At 45.0% G+C, this 19,622-nt stretch overlaps 1 protein-coding gene across 3 annotated transcripts in view; it reads right to left on the reverse strand.

The window, feature by feature from the left end:
* Positions 1-19,622, reverse strand: part of LOC138527486 (zinc finger protein 25-like) — a 778,719-nt gene that overhangs the window by 687,907 nt on the left and 71,190 nt on the right. For all 3 annotated transcript variants that reach the window (XM_069638740.1, XM_069638722.1, XM_069638730.1), the window contains one exon: positions 15,151-15,348. In XM_069638740.1, coding sequence (XP_069494841.1) covers positions 15,151-15,174 — 24 coding nt within the window. In that variant the 5' untranslated portion in view covers positions 15,175-15,348. The remainder of the gene's footprint in view (positions 1-15,150; positions 15,349-19,622) is intronic.

The raw sequence follows: 19,622 nt of genomic DNA on the forward strand, positions 1-19,622 counted from the left end.
TTTCTATTTCTAACCTGGAGAGAGAGACCTTTTTCCCCACTCTCTCATGTATTTTTTCTGTTATTTGAGCTCTGTGTTTCTTTTGACTTTGGAGTCTGACAAACTCCATAGGCATCATCTTTGCATTGTGACACGCAGCACCTTCAGTGCAGCGGCACAGGGAAGTCTCTTGGATTTCCCAAAGGTTTAAATACCTTCTCTTGATGAAACTACTGTTTCCAAAAGCAGCGAAGTGAAATTGACTTTACTTACATTTTGTAACTTTCTAAACCCAGCACACACTATCTTACCATAGGGTGCTGGAGGGGTTATTTAGTATCCCCTTCTTCTAGATTCTTGTGTAACATTTTTATGTTACCCTTTCTACAATTAATGGCTGGGTGCCCATTTTGTCAAAATGGCCCTGGTCTTCTTTTTTCTCCAATTCTTGCTGGAAAGGTCCTTCTTGAGATTTACTGTGCGCTCCAAACCAGGTTTGGTCCCTTTGTTCATTTTGTCTTTGGCGGGATTCACGAGTGAAGCCCACCTCTGGCTCCAGTATGTCTGTCTGGCAGGGGCAAGAAGTGAGGGAGGTGCCCGAAACTCCCGCTGCTAAATCCCCTTGGTTACGGGAATGCACCCAAAGGTGATTGGTGGGCTGGCTGTCCAGCAAGGACAGACACCTTGCTGTGTGATTGACAGCTGGGCTGGAATGGATGGGAGAAACATGCATAAAAGGTGAGGCTTTTGGCTTGGAAGGCAGAGTCGACCACTGGACGAAGGACTCCGAAGAACAACTTCTGCAAGAGACGCCTGCTGCAACTTCTGGACCGTTGGTTTGCCCGGTGAAGCCCTGCTGCTGTGCGGAAGCTCCGAATTCGTTTCGACTAGAGAAGCCCGGCAAAGATGACTTCTCCCCTTGAGTTGGTGGGACCAATCAACTACTAAGTGAACTTGTTTGGACATCCTCTCGAAGCTGGCTCTACTTCCACTACTGCTGCTGGAACCAAAGTGCCAGGGAGAGGAACACCAAACCAAGTGGATCACTTAAGTTGGACCTGAGCGGCAGGAAGATCCTCTGGACTTCCTTGAAGCAGGACTGACCAAGCCTGAGCCACCTCAACAGAGTGCTGGACCCCAGATGCGTGGAAAGTCTGAAGTGGTATCCAAGAACCGCAGTGTTGCTATTTGTCCCGTGAGGCTAGCTCAGCAGCAACATCCTCGCCTTGGAAACCAGGTCACTCGAAGCAACACAGGTTCGATCCCGGGGTCCATGCTTAGAAAACTCTGGGTATTAAACGTGTTATAAATATGCAACTAAGACATATTCCTGTAACAGAGCCTCAATGCCCCCGGGCTGTGTGAGCTCTTTAAAAATGCCAAATAAATAAATACATTTGCTATCAGACGTGAGGAGCTGAAACACTGAAGTGGCGCTGAATTGAAGTTTGCCCATTTCTGCGCAGGAGTCCCCAGACGTCCTCCCTCTTGTCCCCACTACTGAGGCCCAGGAGCAAAAGGATCTGCAGAGCTATACAGGAACAGAAGCCATCTGGGGCCGTTTCTTCTAACCAAAGGTACTGTAAAGTCTAAGAGAACTTGCCTCTTGTTGTGTAGTCTTGCCAGCTCTCAGTTTAGACCTGTCTTGGCTGCCCTTGCAGAGTTGCTTACAGCTTTGCCCCTCACATGCCTCCCAGCTTGTGGCCCTTCAAGTGTATCTTATTTCTACAAACTTTTTCTAAAAACACTGTGCAAGACTTTTACTTACCTGAAAGATCTTCAGCGCCCCTAGACATTGTTCAACTAACATTGGCTGTCCTGGCTCCCAGAGAGACTCTTCTTACCTTTGACTCTGTGCCTTTATCTTTCCCTGAGGAAAGGGTTAAATTTACTTGACATTAGAAGGTTTTAAAAGTACTTACCCGATTATGAATTATTTGTTAACCTTTGTTTTATTCCCATATCTAACATTTGCACCAAACTCAGAATTGCTCTAAAGGTACCAGTGATAAATCAATGTCCAGAGTGTCCTAGCTATTTAAGTCACCTGAGGTGTAGGAGTGTCTGTGTGCCATCCCCAATGGGTATAATATGATTTAGAGAAACTAAGAGTGTGTTTTGAAGTATATTATAATTGTTACCTGTTTTGCTCCCTTCTGAAGAAGGCTTATATAACCGACTGTTAAATAAATTAATAATTGTTTAATCAAGAAACCTTGAGTGTAAGTGTTGATTTGAAAACCGTGTCGCTGTGAAACTGTGTTACAACCCTACTGCTCACATTGACCCCTCTTGAGATAAGCCTGGTTACTCAGCCACACCACCAATCTGTGTAGTACAGACTTATACCAAAGATTGGGTTCCTATTGCAAGGAGGTCAGTTGCTGTAGTGCACCCAAAGGGTACTGCACACAATCTTGCCTAGCAGTTGGGTGGAGGCACTCTACAAGGCACCCACAGGTCAATAATATTGTATCCAAATCTGTCCATCTAGGGAGAGGGACAAGGCATGGAGGCCCCCTGTCACTGCCCTTATATGCCCTTACAATGGAGCCATTGGCGATTGTGATTAGAGCTAATCCTGGGATTGAGGGTATCAAATGTGGAGGGTGGAATTTAAACCATCATTGTTTGCAGATGACATACTAGCCTAGGCTCTGCTAGCAACACTAACCAAATGTTTTCCTTCCTAAAAATCACTATATTGTATGGTTTTGCTAACTTATTTCAATTACTGTATTACTTTGTGGGTGCACGTTATTACTGAGAGTACGGTAGATGTGTCAAACTAACAACTGTAACCGTTCAGCAACTACTAACTAAGCAGTGGCCTCTGTAAAGTATCTTAAAGTATGCCTGTGTGTTTTGGTTTACTGTGCCAAGTTTCTTTGATGTGCATTAATAAATAGGAATCAGCTGGAAGAGACGTACTACAGAGAGGCCCAGCTGCGAGGCATACATGTTACCTAAGCAACGTGAAGCAGACTGGAGAAGTCGGAGAAATTCAACAGAGCTTTATTTGCTCCCCGAGGCTTGCCGAAGAAGGAGAAGCGACCGAGGGACTCCCAGCGCACCGATGCAATACCTGACAACTGAAAGGAGGTGCCGCGAAATGCTGGTGAGCCTTCAGCGAGGGAATACTGACATCGGGTGTGCTCCATGAAAGAAAATTGTCACTTAATGCTTTTGAATACCGAACCTTTAATGAATCCAAATAGAATATATTGAATGAACATCAATTAATAAGAACAAACAAAAATAAGTGCGAAAGAAGGAAGTCTTTGGGCAAAATCTCAGAGAGGAAAGGTTGGAACCAGTATTTCTAACAAGCAAGAAGGGAAAGGTGGTAACAAGAATTGCCTACAACCAAAAGGATGTTGTGTAGACACCAAGAAGGGAAAAGTTATAACAAGTGTAGCCAAGAGGATGCCAAGAGACTTTGGGGAAAGTACTAGTGGGGGAAATGTCTAATCGTCATTGTCTATCACCAGGAAATTACAGATCTAGCAAATCAAGAGAGCCCCTGGGAAATGTTCATATCCAGCATTACCAACAGCCAAGAGGTTATTAGAAATGTATAATAGCACAAGCAAGGCATAATTGCCTTCTTAGAGATATACTTCTGGAGAAGCGTGCATCTCACATTAACAGCAGGCAAGAAATTATAAAATTACGCCAAAAGACTGGTGTGGAGAATACTGGAATTAAACCAACAATTTGGAGGTTAGTGGCAGTAGTTTTCGTACTGGCAGGTGTGTACATCAGGAAAAGGCCTTTAGTAGTTGGCAGGTGAGTGGACAAGGAAAGAAGTTGGTAAATTGATAATCTGGTGGCAGAAAAAGTTGTGGAAAGAACCCTTGTTAAAGCAAAAGAATGTATAGGCGTTATTCAATGGTGAAAAATCATAGCATCAATTAAGCAAGTTATGGTTTGCTGTCCTGACAAAATAATGTTATTGTGACAAGAAGAAGTTTCACTACACTGCAACAACAAAACAACCATACATAGCCTCGCACAACAGCACATGACGGCTACCAACCAAAGGACACACGCAACTCACCGAATGGTGTAAACCAAACTGAAGCTACCAACACCACATCACAACTCTCTTGCGCTTTTTACTGCTCAGTCCTACAAACTTACCCTACCCTATTGCTTTTCAGATCAGTCAGCGCCCCAGGGGACCACTCCGGTGGCGATAGTGTGCTGTATAGATATTCTTTAACAAAACATAATTTTAGGTGTTGGAACTCGTGTGTTTGGAAGAAAGTCAAGCATCCTTGATAAGGGCTATTGTATTGTATTGGTCATTTATATAGCACACTTTTCCCCATCTGTATGGCCTCAATGCGCTTTGTGGTTGGAACGCCCTTGGTGACTGCAGTCCATGTGCAGGAGGTTCTAAGAGTTTAAATTACAAGATGTGTGTGTGCATATTTGCCAGAAAAGGACTTGAGTGGGATGGCTAGGCTCCAGTAAGAAGCCAAGAGGTCAGGAACGTGGGTGAGTGCTGTTGTAGGATAGAGTTCTAGTGTTGAAGATTCGATGTGTGCCCAGCTAGACCAAATTCTTTTGGTTGGTTGTCATTGTTTACTAATGGCAGAGGCGTTGAGGTACGTTAGGGGTTTCAGTGTGCACGGCTATGTGTGCTGCTAGACCGGAATTGCATAGCCATAGCTGCATTTTATGGTGCATGGATGGGTGGCGGTGCTTGTGGCCTGTGTCCACAGACGTGGTGGGTAAGGTATACCTACCATAGGCTTGGATGGAGTTCGACTAGTGTTCTTTTTCTTGGTTCAGTGCGATTGGCTGGTCTCGCTAATCGTGGTCTCCCTGGAATGAAAGTTTGAGAAGTGGGAGAGGGCCCCGTAGGGATGAGAGGGTGGGGGGTGAGGAGAGGATGATAGTTTGTTACTGTGTACCTCTGCGAAAGCTGCTGGTATTCGTGGTTGGGTGATGCACATGGCTTTAAAAGTAGTGCGTCGACCAATAGGGAGCCAATGGAGGACTCTTAGAGTCGAGATGTGCTCTCTAGGAAGTAGGTTAATGAGCAGGCGGGCCGGTTAATTCTTGGCAGTTTCCTTAGCTGAAATGCTGGTGACCAAGGTAAAGGCAGTTTGCATAGTCTAAGCGCGAGAGGATGATTGAGATGATGCCGGAGAAACGGTGAGTATAGGTGAGGTAAGGGAAGAAATGCCTGAGGATGCTTAGGTAAAAGAAATAGGTTCAAGAAACAGAGTTGACTTGTTGGGAGAGGGATAAATCTGTGTCCAGTGTGCATCCAAGATGTTTCACCAAGGTGGAGGTTGCCGGTGGACGGCCTTGGGAATGCGGCCAGGGAATAGGTTGGGGAAGGAGCAATGTTTTCCCGCAGACTAGGATTTCAATTTTCCCAGGATTGAGGATGAGGTGGTTGGCCGTCATCCAGTAGTCATATATGCGGGAGGCATGATGAGAGATCGGGGCGATTGGGGCCTGGCGATTTTGGAATTTTAAGGATGGTGTGGGTGTCGTCTGCAGTGTTGTAGCAGGTAAGATTGTGGGAGCGGAGGAGTGCGGGCAGAGGGTTTAGAGAGATGTTGAAGAGCAGGAGAGATAGGGATGCTCCTTGTGGGACCCCTTTGTTAGTGGTTGTGAGTTGGAGGTGAACAGGTGAAGGGGCATGATTTGTGAGCGATTAGAGATGAAAGAGGAGATCCACAAGAGAGCTTGGCCTTTGATTCTTAATCAATGTAGCCAGTCTAGGAGGATGGTGTGATTAATCTTATCGAAGGCAGCAGAGAAGTCAAGAAGGACGAGTACAGCGCGCAACCTTCTGCATCAGCTGTTCTTTTAAGGCCGCCAAAGCTCGACACTAGGGAGGATTCTGTTCCTCTGAGCGGTCTGAAGCCAGATTGCGTAAGGTACAGGAAGTTGTTGGCTTCAGTGAAAGGAACAAGCTGCTTGTATGCTGTGCGGTCCATGCGTTTGGCCATGAAGCAGGCGTTGGAGATTGGCCGGTAGTTCTGGGGGAGGAATGGGTCCAGTGTAGGTTTTTTGATGAGGGGTTTGATGTAGGTGATTTTTAGGGCTTCCGTGAATGTTCCCGATGTTAGGGAATGGTTGAGGATTTAGCATGCTTTACTGCCTGCACAGGTTGAGGCTAGGATGTTTTTGAGGAGCGTGGGTGAGCGGGCAGGGGTGCCCAAGGGAGCCTGGTGGGTGGCTTTGTGCTAGGAGCGATAGGAACACCTGGTGTGTGATTGGAGAGATAGAGGTGAAGGTTTGTATCGAAGGGGGGGTTTCAACAGAGGGAGGGGGTTCGGCCTGTGGGTGGGTAGGGGCATGTGTTCCAATTTAGAGATGATTGCAGAGTGTGTTGATATTGACATTGTGCAAACAGACACAAATGACAACACACGCCTATTTTTAGATAATGAACTCTCAGAGTTTATCCAATGTATTGTATTATCTTAACTGATTAAGTGAACAAACCTAAGGTGCAGGGGGTAAACGGGTCCTGGCACATGGACCATACAAATATGCAATACAAGACAAAGTTCCCAACAATAGCGACACTGTGGAAGTGTTCTGATAAGGTGTCACGTAGTCAATGGGAGAAGGGTGGTGTGTGGGGAGTGGAGGGGGTGTTCAAGCAGGCCGGGGAGTAGGATTCGGCAATGATTATATGCAGTTCCTTACTCGGGTTCTGAGAGTTTACGATTCTGTTCCCATAGAATGCTTTCTTGGTTTTTCTGATTTCTAGTCTGTATGCTTTGGTTAGTCTAGCTAGGGTGGTTTTATTCTGGGCCATAGGGATGGTTCTCCAGGTCCATTCCAGACAGTGCTTGAGGGTTTTTGGTAATTTGAGGTTGGCGGTGTACCTCCTGGGTGTGGGTCCTGATCTCGGAGAGATCCGTTTTGTTGGGTTAAGGGGTGTAAGGGCATTCGAGAGCCAGAGGTCGGGCTGTTCCTGGAGGGATAGTTTTGGGAGAGTGGTGAGGAGGGAGTTGGTTAGATCTGGGGTGATAACTACTTTATTAGATTGCGAAGTGAGAGGTCTGGGGGATGGTGAAAGACGGGCGTGACCTTGGGTGCGAGCTGCAATGATCAGTGAGAAAGAGAAGGAGATTGAAATGGGGAATAGGACCGGGTTAGGTGTGAGGCAGGAAGGTTTGGGCCCTATAGTGAGGTGGCAGGGTTTGGGATCTGGGTTGGAGAACGGGAGAAGCTAGGAGGGAACTAGGGTGGTCTTGGTCTGGGCCTTTCGTTGACATTCAGGTAGCCCATGGGATGTGGGTGAGAGTGAGGGGGAGTGAGGGGATGGTGGGGGTTGAAGGTTGGGGTTTTGGCCAGGCTTGCTCTTGCTGCACTAAGACAAGGGAAGCATGGGTTGGGGGATGCTGTGTTTTTTGGGGCAAGGTGCAACCTCGGGTGCAGGTGAGTAGCTAGCGGGAGGTGGGGTGGGAAGGTGGTTTTACCTGGGTCGCTGGATGGTCTGGGAAAAATCTGGGAGGGGGGGTTAATGTGTTCTGCTCCTGCTCTCCATCTTGCCGCTCTTAATAGAGCGTAGCAAGATCTACTTGGAGGGTGCAGCAGGTGGGAAGTGAAAGGCTGGAATGATGGGCTGTGCGTTCAGGATGGCTGAATTAGGGTGTGGGGGTCTCGTCAGGCCTACTGGTGCGCCAGCATGCGGCTCCGATTTGGCCAGTGTGTGGCATGGTGTCTAACCTGTGGGAAGGGTACAGATTATGTGACTGAGTAGAAAGGGCACGTCCAACTGGGTTCCAACACTAGATGTGTACTTAGGGCAACTACACAAAAATATGAGAAAGCACACCCTGAGTAGTTCAACATGTACAATGATGTTCAGTAGTTCAGAGCTCCTAAGGCTCCCTGGAACTTAACGAATGTTAAGGGTGCGGGGAAGAAAACAATGACTCTGGTATCGGAAGTCAATCTAATAATCAAGAAAATAGAGTACGCATTATCAATGGGAATTCCGCCCCCCTGCACACCTGTGTCCATTGGAACAAACCTCCAATCAAAATTAGTTACAATACTACTATAAATGTGTCGATAATTTCAAAACCACAATTTATATAACTATATTACACGTTTATGTTATATGTAATTCAAGGTGAAAACAAGTCAAACAATGTTAGTGCATGATTTCCACAATTTAATCTCATCAAATACAAAAACAAATACATTTCCTTCAGAGATCTACGCGTTTCGAGAGTAAACCTCTCTTCTTCAGGAGCAGAAATGAATGCTTATATTCAAAACATCTTACAAAACTTTTTCATAATAACCAAAAATGTCCTTCAACAATTTTGTTGTGCATTAATGGAAGCTTCATCTGTTGTCGTCACAATTTGAATCAGTGTTCAGTTTCTCAAGTTGTACTGTACAACTATAGAGTGTATATTGAGTATAGTGATTGAAATTAGCTTTCGAATTCATAAGTAGTGAAAGTCTGGCAACTTAAATTTCCTGTTACCTGGCAAAAATTCGATCATCCTCTCTCATTTGTTAGGGAAGTAGCGTCATATCTTGATTGAATGCTGATACATATCTCCTAAAATATATTCATAAACAACCATCATTATGTGTCTTATTCTGATGTTTAGTTGGATAGAGTGAGTTGTCATGAGTTACTCACCACGCGGGTAGCCAATGTGTGGATGAAACTTCAGTCGTAATATCTGACATATGTGAAGATATTAGTTTCATAGGGCCTTCTTCCTAGTGATGAGCGTTACTTGTAGTGTCAATAATATATTGGCAATGAGTGGTTCTATACATCATAACTGATAGTACACGTTTCTGTGTAAATACAACAGGAGGGAGTACTCACCATATTTTCAAATAATGGAGGGGCAGCGATTCCACTTCCGAATCCTAATATATTTTAGGAGATATGCATCAGCATTCAATCAGGATATGATGCTACTTGCGTAACAAATGAGAGAGGATGATCACATTTTTGCCAGGTAACGGGAAATTTAAGTTGCCGGACTTTCACTACTTATGAATTCGAAAGCTAATTTTAATCACTAATTCATACTCAATATACACTCCACAGGTGTACAGTACAACTTGAGAAACTTAACACTAAAATTGTGACGACAATAGATGAAGTTTCCATTAATGCACAACTAAATAGATAAATGTTGAAGGACATTTTTGGTTATTATGAAAAAGTTTTGTAAGATGTTTTGAATATAAGCATTCATTTCTGCTACTGAAGAAGAGAGGTTTAATCTCGAAACGCGTAGAGCTCTGAAGGAAATGTATTTGATGAGATTAAATTGTGGAAATAAATCATGCACTAACATTGTTTGACTTGTTTTCACCTTGCATTCCATAGAACATAAAGGTGTGATATAGTTATATAAATTGTGGTTTTGAAATTATCAACACATTTATAGTAGTATTGTAACTAATTAGGTATGCAGGGGATGGGAGTTCCCATTGATAATGGGTGCTTAGGGCAATATAGTCAGGGCAGTAGGAGCAGGTTTTGGGGCACCTGGATAGAGGGATGGGGGCTGAACAGGGGGTACCACAGTAGACAGTAAAACGTAGTAGCTCCTAGATTTGGAACGCCCCGATTTCCAGCACAAATGAGTCTATTCTGAAAGACATTTGAGTTGCTTGAACTATTAACCAGTTGTGGTAAGGACATTTGTTATTTCTTCAAGGAAGACTCTGTGGTTGGAAAATACTTTTCTAGTTTTCTGAACAGAACTTTGGGACGGAATCGTAATTAGAGTATTCCCAAATTGATCCAGGGGAAGTGAATACAGCCCTGGACACAAGGAATGATTTCAAGACATATTTATGTTTGAATTGCAAAACTGTATTTTTGTTCAAACAGAAGTCAGACAGATTTCCCTTGTATAATTTGATTGTATGTATTGGTTTAAGGGCCAGAAGGATTTTGGGCACTAGGTCGGTTTTCTTTAGTTTTAGTTTGATAGGCAGGCATTCCTCTTTTAGGTTAGGGAAAGTGAGGCATTTATCAGAACTCTTACTTTGAATAAATGGCAAACTTTGTGAAAACTTTACCTCTGTGTCCATCTCGCATTTCTGCCCCCTCACACCTGTCACGCCCAGAAGATGTACTAAGATACCCATTCTAGTTCACTTTAAAACTTTGTATCAAAGTCTTTTCAGCTTTGGTTACCAAGAGAATGATTCCCATCTCCTGGTACCTTGGCTTTATAATTCAACACCACGAGGGGGAATGACTCCCTTCTCCTGGTCGCTCTTTCACGTTGGTTTCACAGTTCAACACTTTCAGTCTTTCCCTTTGAGGGTCCCACACCAGGGCTTCCCATTCTCCAGTCTGGGGCAGGCTTTGTTCCCTCTCCTGCCAAGTACTGCCACGAGCAAGATGGTTTGTACTCCTCTTTTCTCATGGGTGCAGGTCCCAGACCTATATTTCTCTACTGCTTTCATTTGGCAGGCCTGGTTCCCTCTCCTGACAGGTACTACCTTGAAGAAGATGACTTGGATGACGTCTCTCTTGTGGGTGCAGGTCCAAGACCAGAGTTTCGCTACTGCATTGACTTGGCAGACCTGGTCCAGTTTCCTGATCGGTACTGCCACGAAGAAGATGACTTGTGGGGATCTTTTGTGGTTGTGGGTCCCGGCCCCAGTCTGGTCTTGTTCTGCTTCTGGCGTTCTTAAGGTTTTCTTCTCCACCAGGGGTTACCTCCTGTCTCTGCTCTGTGGGTCAAGAGTCTCTCAAGACTCTGCTTTGCCAACACCAACCGTCCTCGGCAACCCCAGTACCTTTAGAGTAGCTGCTGGTGTGTTTCGGTCGGTCTCAGGCTCTTCTGCTTTTGGGTTTCTCCTACTTTGTTCTGCTGCAGCGGCTCTGCAGCACTTGGTTCTTCTCAGAATGCACGTCTTCACTCGACCACACAGTCCCACTGTGTTTCCGGCCCAAACATTTGCTTCTCCTTTCCGGTTGGTGTAGGGGAGGACAGGCCTTAAAGGCCCCCCTCTCCTGCATTATCCTCCCCCGGTGAGGACCATGGCTCGCTGGGCGTCCCCTCATGCCACCCGGGCCCAGGTGGAGGAGAGCTCGCCCGCCGATGACATTGCCCCCACGTATCCATCACACACACACACACACTAAAGTTTAGACAGGCCTAGAAGCCATCGTGCCCAGCAAAGATGGCGTGAGTTCAGCACACTGTAGTACGGCCCCCACCTTTGGAGGGCTTTCCAAGCATCCCTGCCGCCGCAGCACCATGGTAGATCCGCTGCGAGCGCGTTCCCATGAGAAAGCCGGGTATGAGCTAACCCGAGATGCTAACACTGTAACATTTCGTCGTCCACAATGTAATACTGCACCCCGCATGACCTGGTCCGCGAGGCCGGGGCGACGGGGAAGAAACTGTAGCATCACTGTCTGAAGAAAGTAGAAAATGATTCGAGTATTGGTATTAATGAACTACCTCCTTTTAAACAGGTTCTGTAAACTGTGAATTAATTATGAAGATGTAACGTTTATATGATGTCACCCCAGGTCTGGACTAATGCTGCTACAACCACAGAGAAAGATGTCGACGGAACGTATAACCTTTATATGTATAAGTGTTCTTTCAGTTTTTATGTAGAAACCTGAACTCGTATATGTTTTCTTAGTCACCCGTAGCGGCTAGTATCAATCCCTGTAAGCCATAACCTAGAACTACCTCATGTAACGTCTAATGTACATAAAATGATTAAAACACTGTAGTGACTGTAATGCTAGATAACGGAAAGATACTCAGACCAAATATATTAACGAAATGTTTAGTGAGCTTGAAGTGTATATGTGTGGCACCGTAGTTTAAAGAAGACAAATGATATAAAAGTTTGTGTATTCAAAATTAAGCAACACACGAGGAAAATACCTTTTGCGAATACACGCAAGGCCATTCTTCCTCCCACCCCAAGAAGCCTGCCAAATAGAAAAAAGCTAAGGCCTGTGCCGTGCTCCCCCACCTCCCCCGACCAAGCTGGAACCGCTTCAGAGAGTCAGAGGCCCCAACACAACATCCCAACACAACATCCAAGGCCACTGGCCGCCACCTGTGTTATTTACAGCACGGTAATAAACTCACGTTTGAATCCACTGATCTACCAGCACCCTCTCGTAAATCCCATAATCCCCCAGACCACCCCAAGAAGTCTGACCCCGCACAAACACTACCCCCGACAATGGGACAAGACACAGAGCCCCTTCATAGTAGTCTCTAATAAAACATGTACCACCCGGCCCAAGCCCCCAGAGCCCAGCCCCTCGACCTGAAATACCAGACGTCAGAACACCGGTAAATCCAATAGATGACCACCAGACCCCTCACACGGTGCATTCCTCCTGTGTTGTATTTCATTGATTGAAAGATTTACTGTAGGAGTTAGATATGAGGTTTTAAGTAACTGCAATGTGCATGATCCAGGGCACCCAAGTCAGGGAAGGTATTCATCTTTGTCACAGGCTGCCCCAGCGAACCAACACCGCCCGGATGACCTCAAGCCGGCCTGCCAGGCCCAACCCAACCCACGAGGCTGACCAGTGACAACCTCCCACCCGGACCAACCACGCTGCAGCAACACCTATAGTTAGTCGACGCCACCCAATCCCAATTAACTTGTGCCCCCTATAGTGTGTAGGTTCTGATGACGTTTTTTGTATTAGAAATACGCCTGCCTTTGCGATTGTCAGGCAGAGCGCTCTCGGAGGTTGCAGAGTTCTTTGCATGCCATATTCTTTTGATAAACTCCCACTTACGCTCACCCGCACTCTGTCTTGGCCTTATTCCCACTGCGGGAGTGTCCATTATTGTCTCCCATTGCGGGGAGGATCGTGCTAATTTGGGGGCGCTTCCACTCATTGGTCTGTCCACGGCGAACCAGGTAGGTATGCACTTGTCTGCCCGTTAGCCTTTCAGTCAATAGCCTCTTCTGTTCGTCACGCCGGACGACTCCTATGCTCGCGGTTCCACCAGGGAGGGCTTGACAACATGTTAAGTCCTTCTTTTGTTTTTTTATTGTAATCAGGCATAGAAGACTCGACTGTTCATTCAAGTCGTCACCATTACTCTTCCTTTTTTTGTAACTCCTCCTCGTCCCAGTAATTGTTAAGTAGGTCTCCTTAAGGTAGTCCCCTGCTCTTCCTCGTCTCAGTTGTTCTAAAGTTTTCTGACTTACAAACATAGTTGGAAGTATGGGATATGGATGTGGGTTTTATGGGATAGAAAGGTGTGCAGGGTGAGAGTTGAGGGTTGGCATACCATTCTCTCTCGAGAAGTTCTCCCTGGTCACCAGAGAGGAAGTATTTCCCCATGAAACGCCCCCATACTCCCATCCGCTGATTACCACCCTAAGGGGGACTATCTGTTAGCGTCCTCACCTCCCTGGCCTCATGGAAAGGGGCTCCCCCTCGCCGATAAGTGACATCTCGGGATTCGTCACACAGTTTACATATACAAATAATGGAATTGCAGGACTGACTTAAAAATATTTGTTAAAATGTACTGCTCTTTGCAAGGCAGACTGTAGTGAGCTTAATAATAGCATCAACCTGATTATTGCAGGTCTGCAATTATTTGAAATAGAAACAACTTTTACTGGCTAATACTACGACCCAGGTCCTTCGCACTTTTATGCGCGAAGGAGAGAATGACTGCGGCACTCTCTATTCGCCCCTTTGAACTTGATGTGAACAAAGGAAGCAGGGTGGCGAGAACACTGAGGGCACACTGTACGATGCGAGTGTGAAAGTAATTAGTTAACCTAAAAGAATTACATTGTAACTTGCAATGCAATACTGCGACTATCCTATCTTTGGTTAAATACCAATTTTGTGAGAAAACCCTTTACCTCCCCATTTGGCCCCCCCCCCCACCCTTACCCTCTTTCCCATCCCTCACCATCAACCTGCCGCCATACACCAACCACCATAATCCTGGCAGAAATAACAGGAACAATGTAATTTGCAGGCAACAAAAAATATAAACATTGTTTTCGGATATTTCTTCACTGGTGCTTTTTGCTTTGATGGTCATACTGTTCACCGTAAAATAAATCTGTTGGAGGCTTCCAGGAGGGAGTTTAATTCATACATGTATATCATGCTAGGACAAGTACCAGGTCTAAAGATTCTATGTACCTTCATTTGTAATATTCAGTTTACAACAGGATACCTTATGCGGTTCGGGGGTTCTTTTCTTGCTGCTAGTATAAACTGCTAAACGAAAAGGACACAGTATGCCGGTGTGCACAAGTTAAGAATGGTTAAATTTGATCAAAGGTGCACAAAGGAGACTTTAGTTGTGATCTCTACTTAATCAATACCTTTGCCTGAAATTCTGTGGACTATAATATTGTACCAGGGCTAACATTTTCCAATTACAAGCTACTACGTAGGGATAAAAAAGGCACTTGGCAATTCTCCACATACACTCAGCACACCATTTCCTACTTGCCAAGAGCCAATTATCACTAACCATTGGCGCGTGCAATTTCTGTGGCCCGATTGCGATAAGAGCCTTTAGCCTTTAGCCTTTATAATGGATTATGTTGAATCAAATATCTCCTTAAATGCTCCTAACAGATCCCAACCTGCCGTCCACCATCAGCAACCACAAGAAGCAGTGCATGTCCCACCAGGAGTACATGAATACATGAGTCATACAGGTTGACTAGCAAACGCAAGGATTCTGAAACCTCCTCAAACTTAATTTCTAAGAAAATTAAATTGCGACACATTCTCCAAAATAGAAAAAGGTAGTTAGTTGCAAGATGAGAATGTATTATTTATGATCAGATTTGTGACATTATCCTCTCGGATAGCACTGAAAATTCAGAAAAAGTACTTAAATAATGCCATGCAAATACACACAGCTTATAAACATGTGCAAGTTAGACTGTGCACCCTATTATATCAAGCATGGATATGCTCTGATGTAACATAATAACCACAGAGCACCAGTGTCTAATCTCAATAATCTACTTGCATTTTGTACATTTCAATCACATTGGCAACCTTTGCAGTCACAGTTTGGAGGTCCCCAGTTGGTGTCCAAAACCTTTCATCAACACACAGAAAATGAGCCACTAAACGTATGGCTACAAATGAGCCAATGTAGAATAAACACAAGGAATTCACTAAGACAGTATGTGTACCCGACTTGATCCTTTTGCAGACATGTTTTCTTCCCAACGACAGGATTAGGCCGATTGTCCCCAGAGGTAACTTGCTGGATGCGGAGATGGATACACTCTCACATAGATGTGCTTGCAGCAAACTTCTGCAGATATCATTAAAGTATCTGTCATCAGGGTCATATGCTTCCTGGCTCTGCGTTCCCAATGATGAAAGCTCTGAAAAGTAGAAATCCTCAAATTGTAAATAGCTACATCACAATCATATTATCTTTTTCTGTATTCAAAATAATTTTAATCAGGCAGGGTCCGAAATTGAGGGGAGTTGGGAGCTATCTGTAGCTGTTGTTTGTAGGCTAGAAGAGTCTGGTTAGCTTGATACCAATAGATAACAGGAGTCACTTTTGGCTACCCAAGCCAACTGATGCCAAACATACACACCTATGTAAAATAAATCTGTGCGTTTTGGGGACATTCTTATATATAAACATTAGGACACATTTTTATGATATCTAAAATTTAAAGATCCATAAATAATAGACAAATGATAGGTTTCTTATGTGGGAAATCTTTCTTTAGTTCTTGGATTGCTCATTTAAAAAAATTCAAATATGGCACCTCTGAAAAGTCAAAACCACGCAGCAATTGGACCATGTGGACATTTTTTTGGTTTTATTTTTTTATTTTTTATTTGTAGAGCCCACTAGCAGCCAAGGGGCATCTAGGTGCTCTTGCAAGAAGGTGTCTTGGTTACAGTGAGCATATAGCCTTACAATGCGAACTTAGTAGAATACATAGGTGGTTACAAGAGTGGGTAGTCATAAAGTAACATTGGAGGTTACATGAATGGCTGGTAGTAATAGGGAACCTAGTGAATACAGTAGGGCCAGTCTAGACTGATTTATGTGAAACCGTTTTTATGGCTTTCCGGAAGGCTAAATGCTTCTGATATGGGGTGGTAGAGAGTTCCAGTGGGACACAGCCATGACAGAGAAGCTAGAGCCTCCTGCACGAATCCTCCGGGTCTTGGGAGTGGAGATTCAGTTGGTGTAGGCTGTTCTGATGGGTCTGGCAGTAATAGGTTTTGCGATTATCTGTGCAAGGTAGAGAGGGGCAGTGTTATGGAAACATTTATGCGTAAGGGTGAGTGTTTTAAAGACAATCCACTCTTTATTGGGGAGCCAATGGACCGGCTTCCTGGTTGCTGAAATGTGGTCCGTTTTGGATAGGCCGATGGCGGCCCTAAGGGCATTATTCTGGACAATTTACCTGCTAAGAGGGCGTTGCAGTAATCCAGCCGAGTCCCAATGATAGCTCTCGCAATGGTGAGGCAGTTCTGCTCGGAGAGGAATGGTCTGGCTGCATTTAACAGTTTAGAATGGTAGGCCGCTGCAGATGCAACGGTATTGACCTGTATGGTCATTGAGAGGTTCGAGTCCAGATAGACCCCCAGGATCTTCGCAGCTTGGGATACTGAGATTGGTGTGTTGTCAATTGTGAATGAGCTGTATTGTTAGTCAAGTTTTTTAAGGGTTACAGGTGATCCAATTAGCAGAAGTTCGTTTTTTTCACCGTTTAGACATAACCAGTTTTCAGCCATCCAGGATTGGATAGTGGAGTAAATGGAATTAAGGGTTTTCATGTCAGCCTCATAGTCTCCAGTGAGGTGGATGAGGACCTGCGGGTCATCAGCATAATTAGTATAGGTGATGCCTAACGCGTCCAGGATGTTGAAAGGTGGCCTCATGAGAGGGTTATAGAGGGTAGGAGAAATGCAGGAACCTTGTGGGACTCTGCATTTTATGTTACTGGAATGGGCACAGGCTTGGTCATAGAAGACTCTCATAGCCCTTTCCTGGAGGAACGAGGTGATCCAGGCTATGGCCGTAGGGGAGAAATCGGCAGCAGAAGCGAGATGGTGACACAGGGTATTGTGGTCCACCAAATCAAAAGCTGCAGATAGGTCAAGGAGCAGAACGAGGGCGGGTTTCCCCGAGTCTCTGAAATCATCCATTTGGTTTTCAAGGTTTTTAAGGTCTAATAATGCGGTTTTGGTACCATGGCCTGGACGGAAACCTGACTGCCGGAGACCGAGAAGGTTATTAGCCTCAAGGAATTTTTGGACTTGCATATAAACTGCCTTGTTGAGGATTTTTAATAGAAAGGGAACTGTAGTGATAGGTCTATAGTTCCCTGGGACAGTTGGGTCAAGCGCCTGTTTCTTAAGGAGAGGGCGTACCCATGCTTCCTTAAGGCCAGATGGGACAAGGCCTGTGCTGAATGAGGCATTGATAAATGCTGTAAGGAACGGGACAAGGGAGAGGGTGCAGTCTTTGATAAGTTGTGCCGGGCATGCATCCACTTTACAGTAACAGGGTTTGATATTGTATTGTATTATTTATTCATTCATAAAGCGCACTGGCCCTTAGGCATCTGGGTGCATTGCAGGTTTCAGCGGTTACAAATCACAGAATAAAAAATGTCATACATATACGGCTTATTACAAAAGTATACATATTATTTACATTAGATACATTGATTACATTTTCTATTGTGATGTCATAGGCAAAGCTTAGCTTCAATAGGTGCATATATGTATGGCTTATTACGGAAGTATACATATTATTTACATTAGATTTGAGGAGGCTGATGACCTCTTGTTCGCTCATTTCCTTGAAGGTGAAAGAGAGGGAGTAAGAGGGGGTGCTGTTGTGGAGGATGGATATCTGGTGGCTGAGTGCCTGTTGATGGGCAATGATTTTATTTTGAAGGGCATCAAGTTTATCCAGCTTAGCAGATTGAATAGTATTACACAAATCTTTGTCTTTAGATCGGGTAGATGGGGGAGGAGTGGGTGTTTCCAAATCGCTGAAGATAGCAAAGATTTCTTTGGTCCCTGATTTAGCGTTGGCTATCCTGGTGTTAAACATGTGGCTTTGGCCTTAGTAATGGAAACTTTGTATTCTTTTGATACAGCCTCAAAAGCTACCTTCAAGGAATCCATGGGATTGGCTTTCCAGGACGGTAGCACTGCCCTTTATCTAGTCCTTATCTCCATGAGCTCTGGGGAGAACCAGGCATTTGAGCGCCTGGTACGCTTGGCTTTCCTTAGGGTGAGTGGGGCAATGTCATCGACCACTTGGGTGATGATGGTCTTGAAGGTATTGGCAAGTGCTTCTGGGTCCCTGGAAAAAGGGGGCTGGAATGCTGGCACAAGGAGGTGGGGGGGTGAGCTTTTCCTTTGTGAGCTTCCTGGAGCTCCTGCTGAGTGTTGGGGAGAGGGGCATCAACTGCTTGGGGGATCCCTTGGTGATGTTAAGGTTAAAATGAATAGAGTGGTGGTCAGACCATGGAATGGGTGAGATGTCCGTGAGCGTGAGAGGGCAGTTATGGTGGGCAACCAGTCAAGGGTACGTCCTATGATATGGGTTGGCTCCGAGATGGCCTGTTTGAACCCTAAAGTGGATAAGGCTTTGTTCAGAGAGGTGGCTTTGGAGTCATTGGGATCATTGAGACCTAGCTTCAGATCTCCCAGAAGGATGGATTTGGTGGTCATTTAAAGGTTGTCGGAGAGGGAATGAACGAACGTGGGCATCTATGAAATCCGTTGCTGGTCCTGGTGGTCGATAGACAACATGGAAGTCAATAGTACAATTCGGGTACGGGTTGACTTTGAGGAGGAGGTAGTCACTATTGTAGCCCAATTCCCCCCTACACCATTCTAATGGGTATGGACTCCTTAGCTATAAAGGCTAACCCTCCCCCTTTCTGGAAGGCACGGTCTTGTCTGAAGATGGTGAAACCTGCTGGGATGGCCAGAGCCAGGGCTGGGCCGGATGCTTCATTGAGCCAGGTTTCAGTAATTTCAGAATAAACTTTATTTATAAACTATCATAACACTTGTTTGGATAAACTTTATTTATAAACTATCATATCATTACACTTTTTTTTCATGAGAATGTAGGATAAGGGGCTACTAGGTGACCCCCCCCACCTCCCTGGCACTGCACATAGGATGGTGTGTGTTGGACCTACAAAGAGAAACGGTAAGTAAAGTCAATTTCACTTTACTATTCTTGGGAACGGTAGTTCACACAGGAAAAGGTATTTAAACCTTATGAGAAATCTAAAAGGATTTATCAGTGACACTGCAGTGTGTCACCATACAAAAAGCAGATGCATATGGAGTTTGTCAGACTCCAAAAGTGTCAGACTCCAAAGGTGTTACCCTCACTATTTTAAATGGCTGGTGGCAGTGGTTTCATTTTTCCTACCATTGTGCTTTTCTACTGCAGGCTGAACCCTCAAAATGGCCCGTCTTCTTTTTTTGCCATTTTCTGTTTGTGAGGTCTTTCTTGGGTTTTACTGAGACAGATTTGAGCCCTTTATTTGTCTTGCCTTTAGCAGGCTTCAGCTCTGAAGCACGCCCATGGCTCCAGTGTGGCTGGAAGGACAAGATGTGAGGGAGGGTCCCAAAACTCCCCTGTCTTTTG

Source organism: Ambystoma mexicanum, chromosome 1q, assembly GCF_040938575.1.
Source record: "Ambystoma mexicanum isolate Mex_15411 chromosome 1q, UKY_AmexF1_1, whole genome shotgun sequence".
NCBI classification, from domain to species: domain Eukaryota; kingdom Metazoa; phylum Chordata; class Amphibia; order Caudata; family Ambystomatidae; genus Ambystoma; species Ambystoma mexicanum.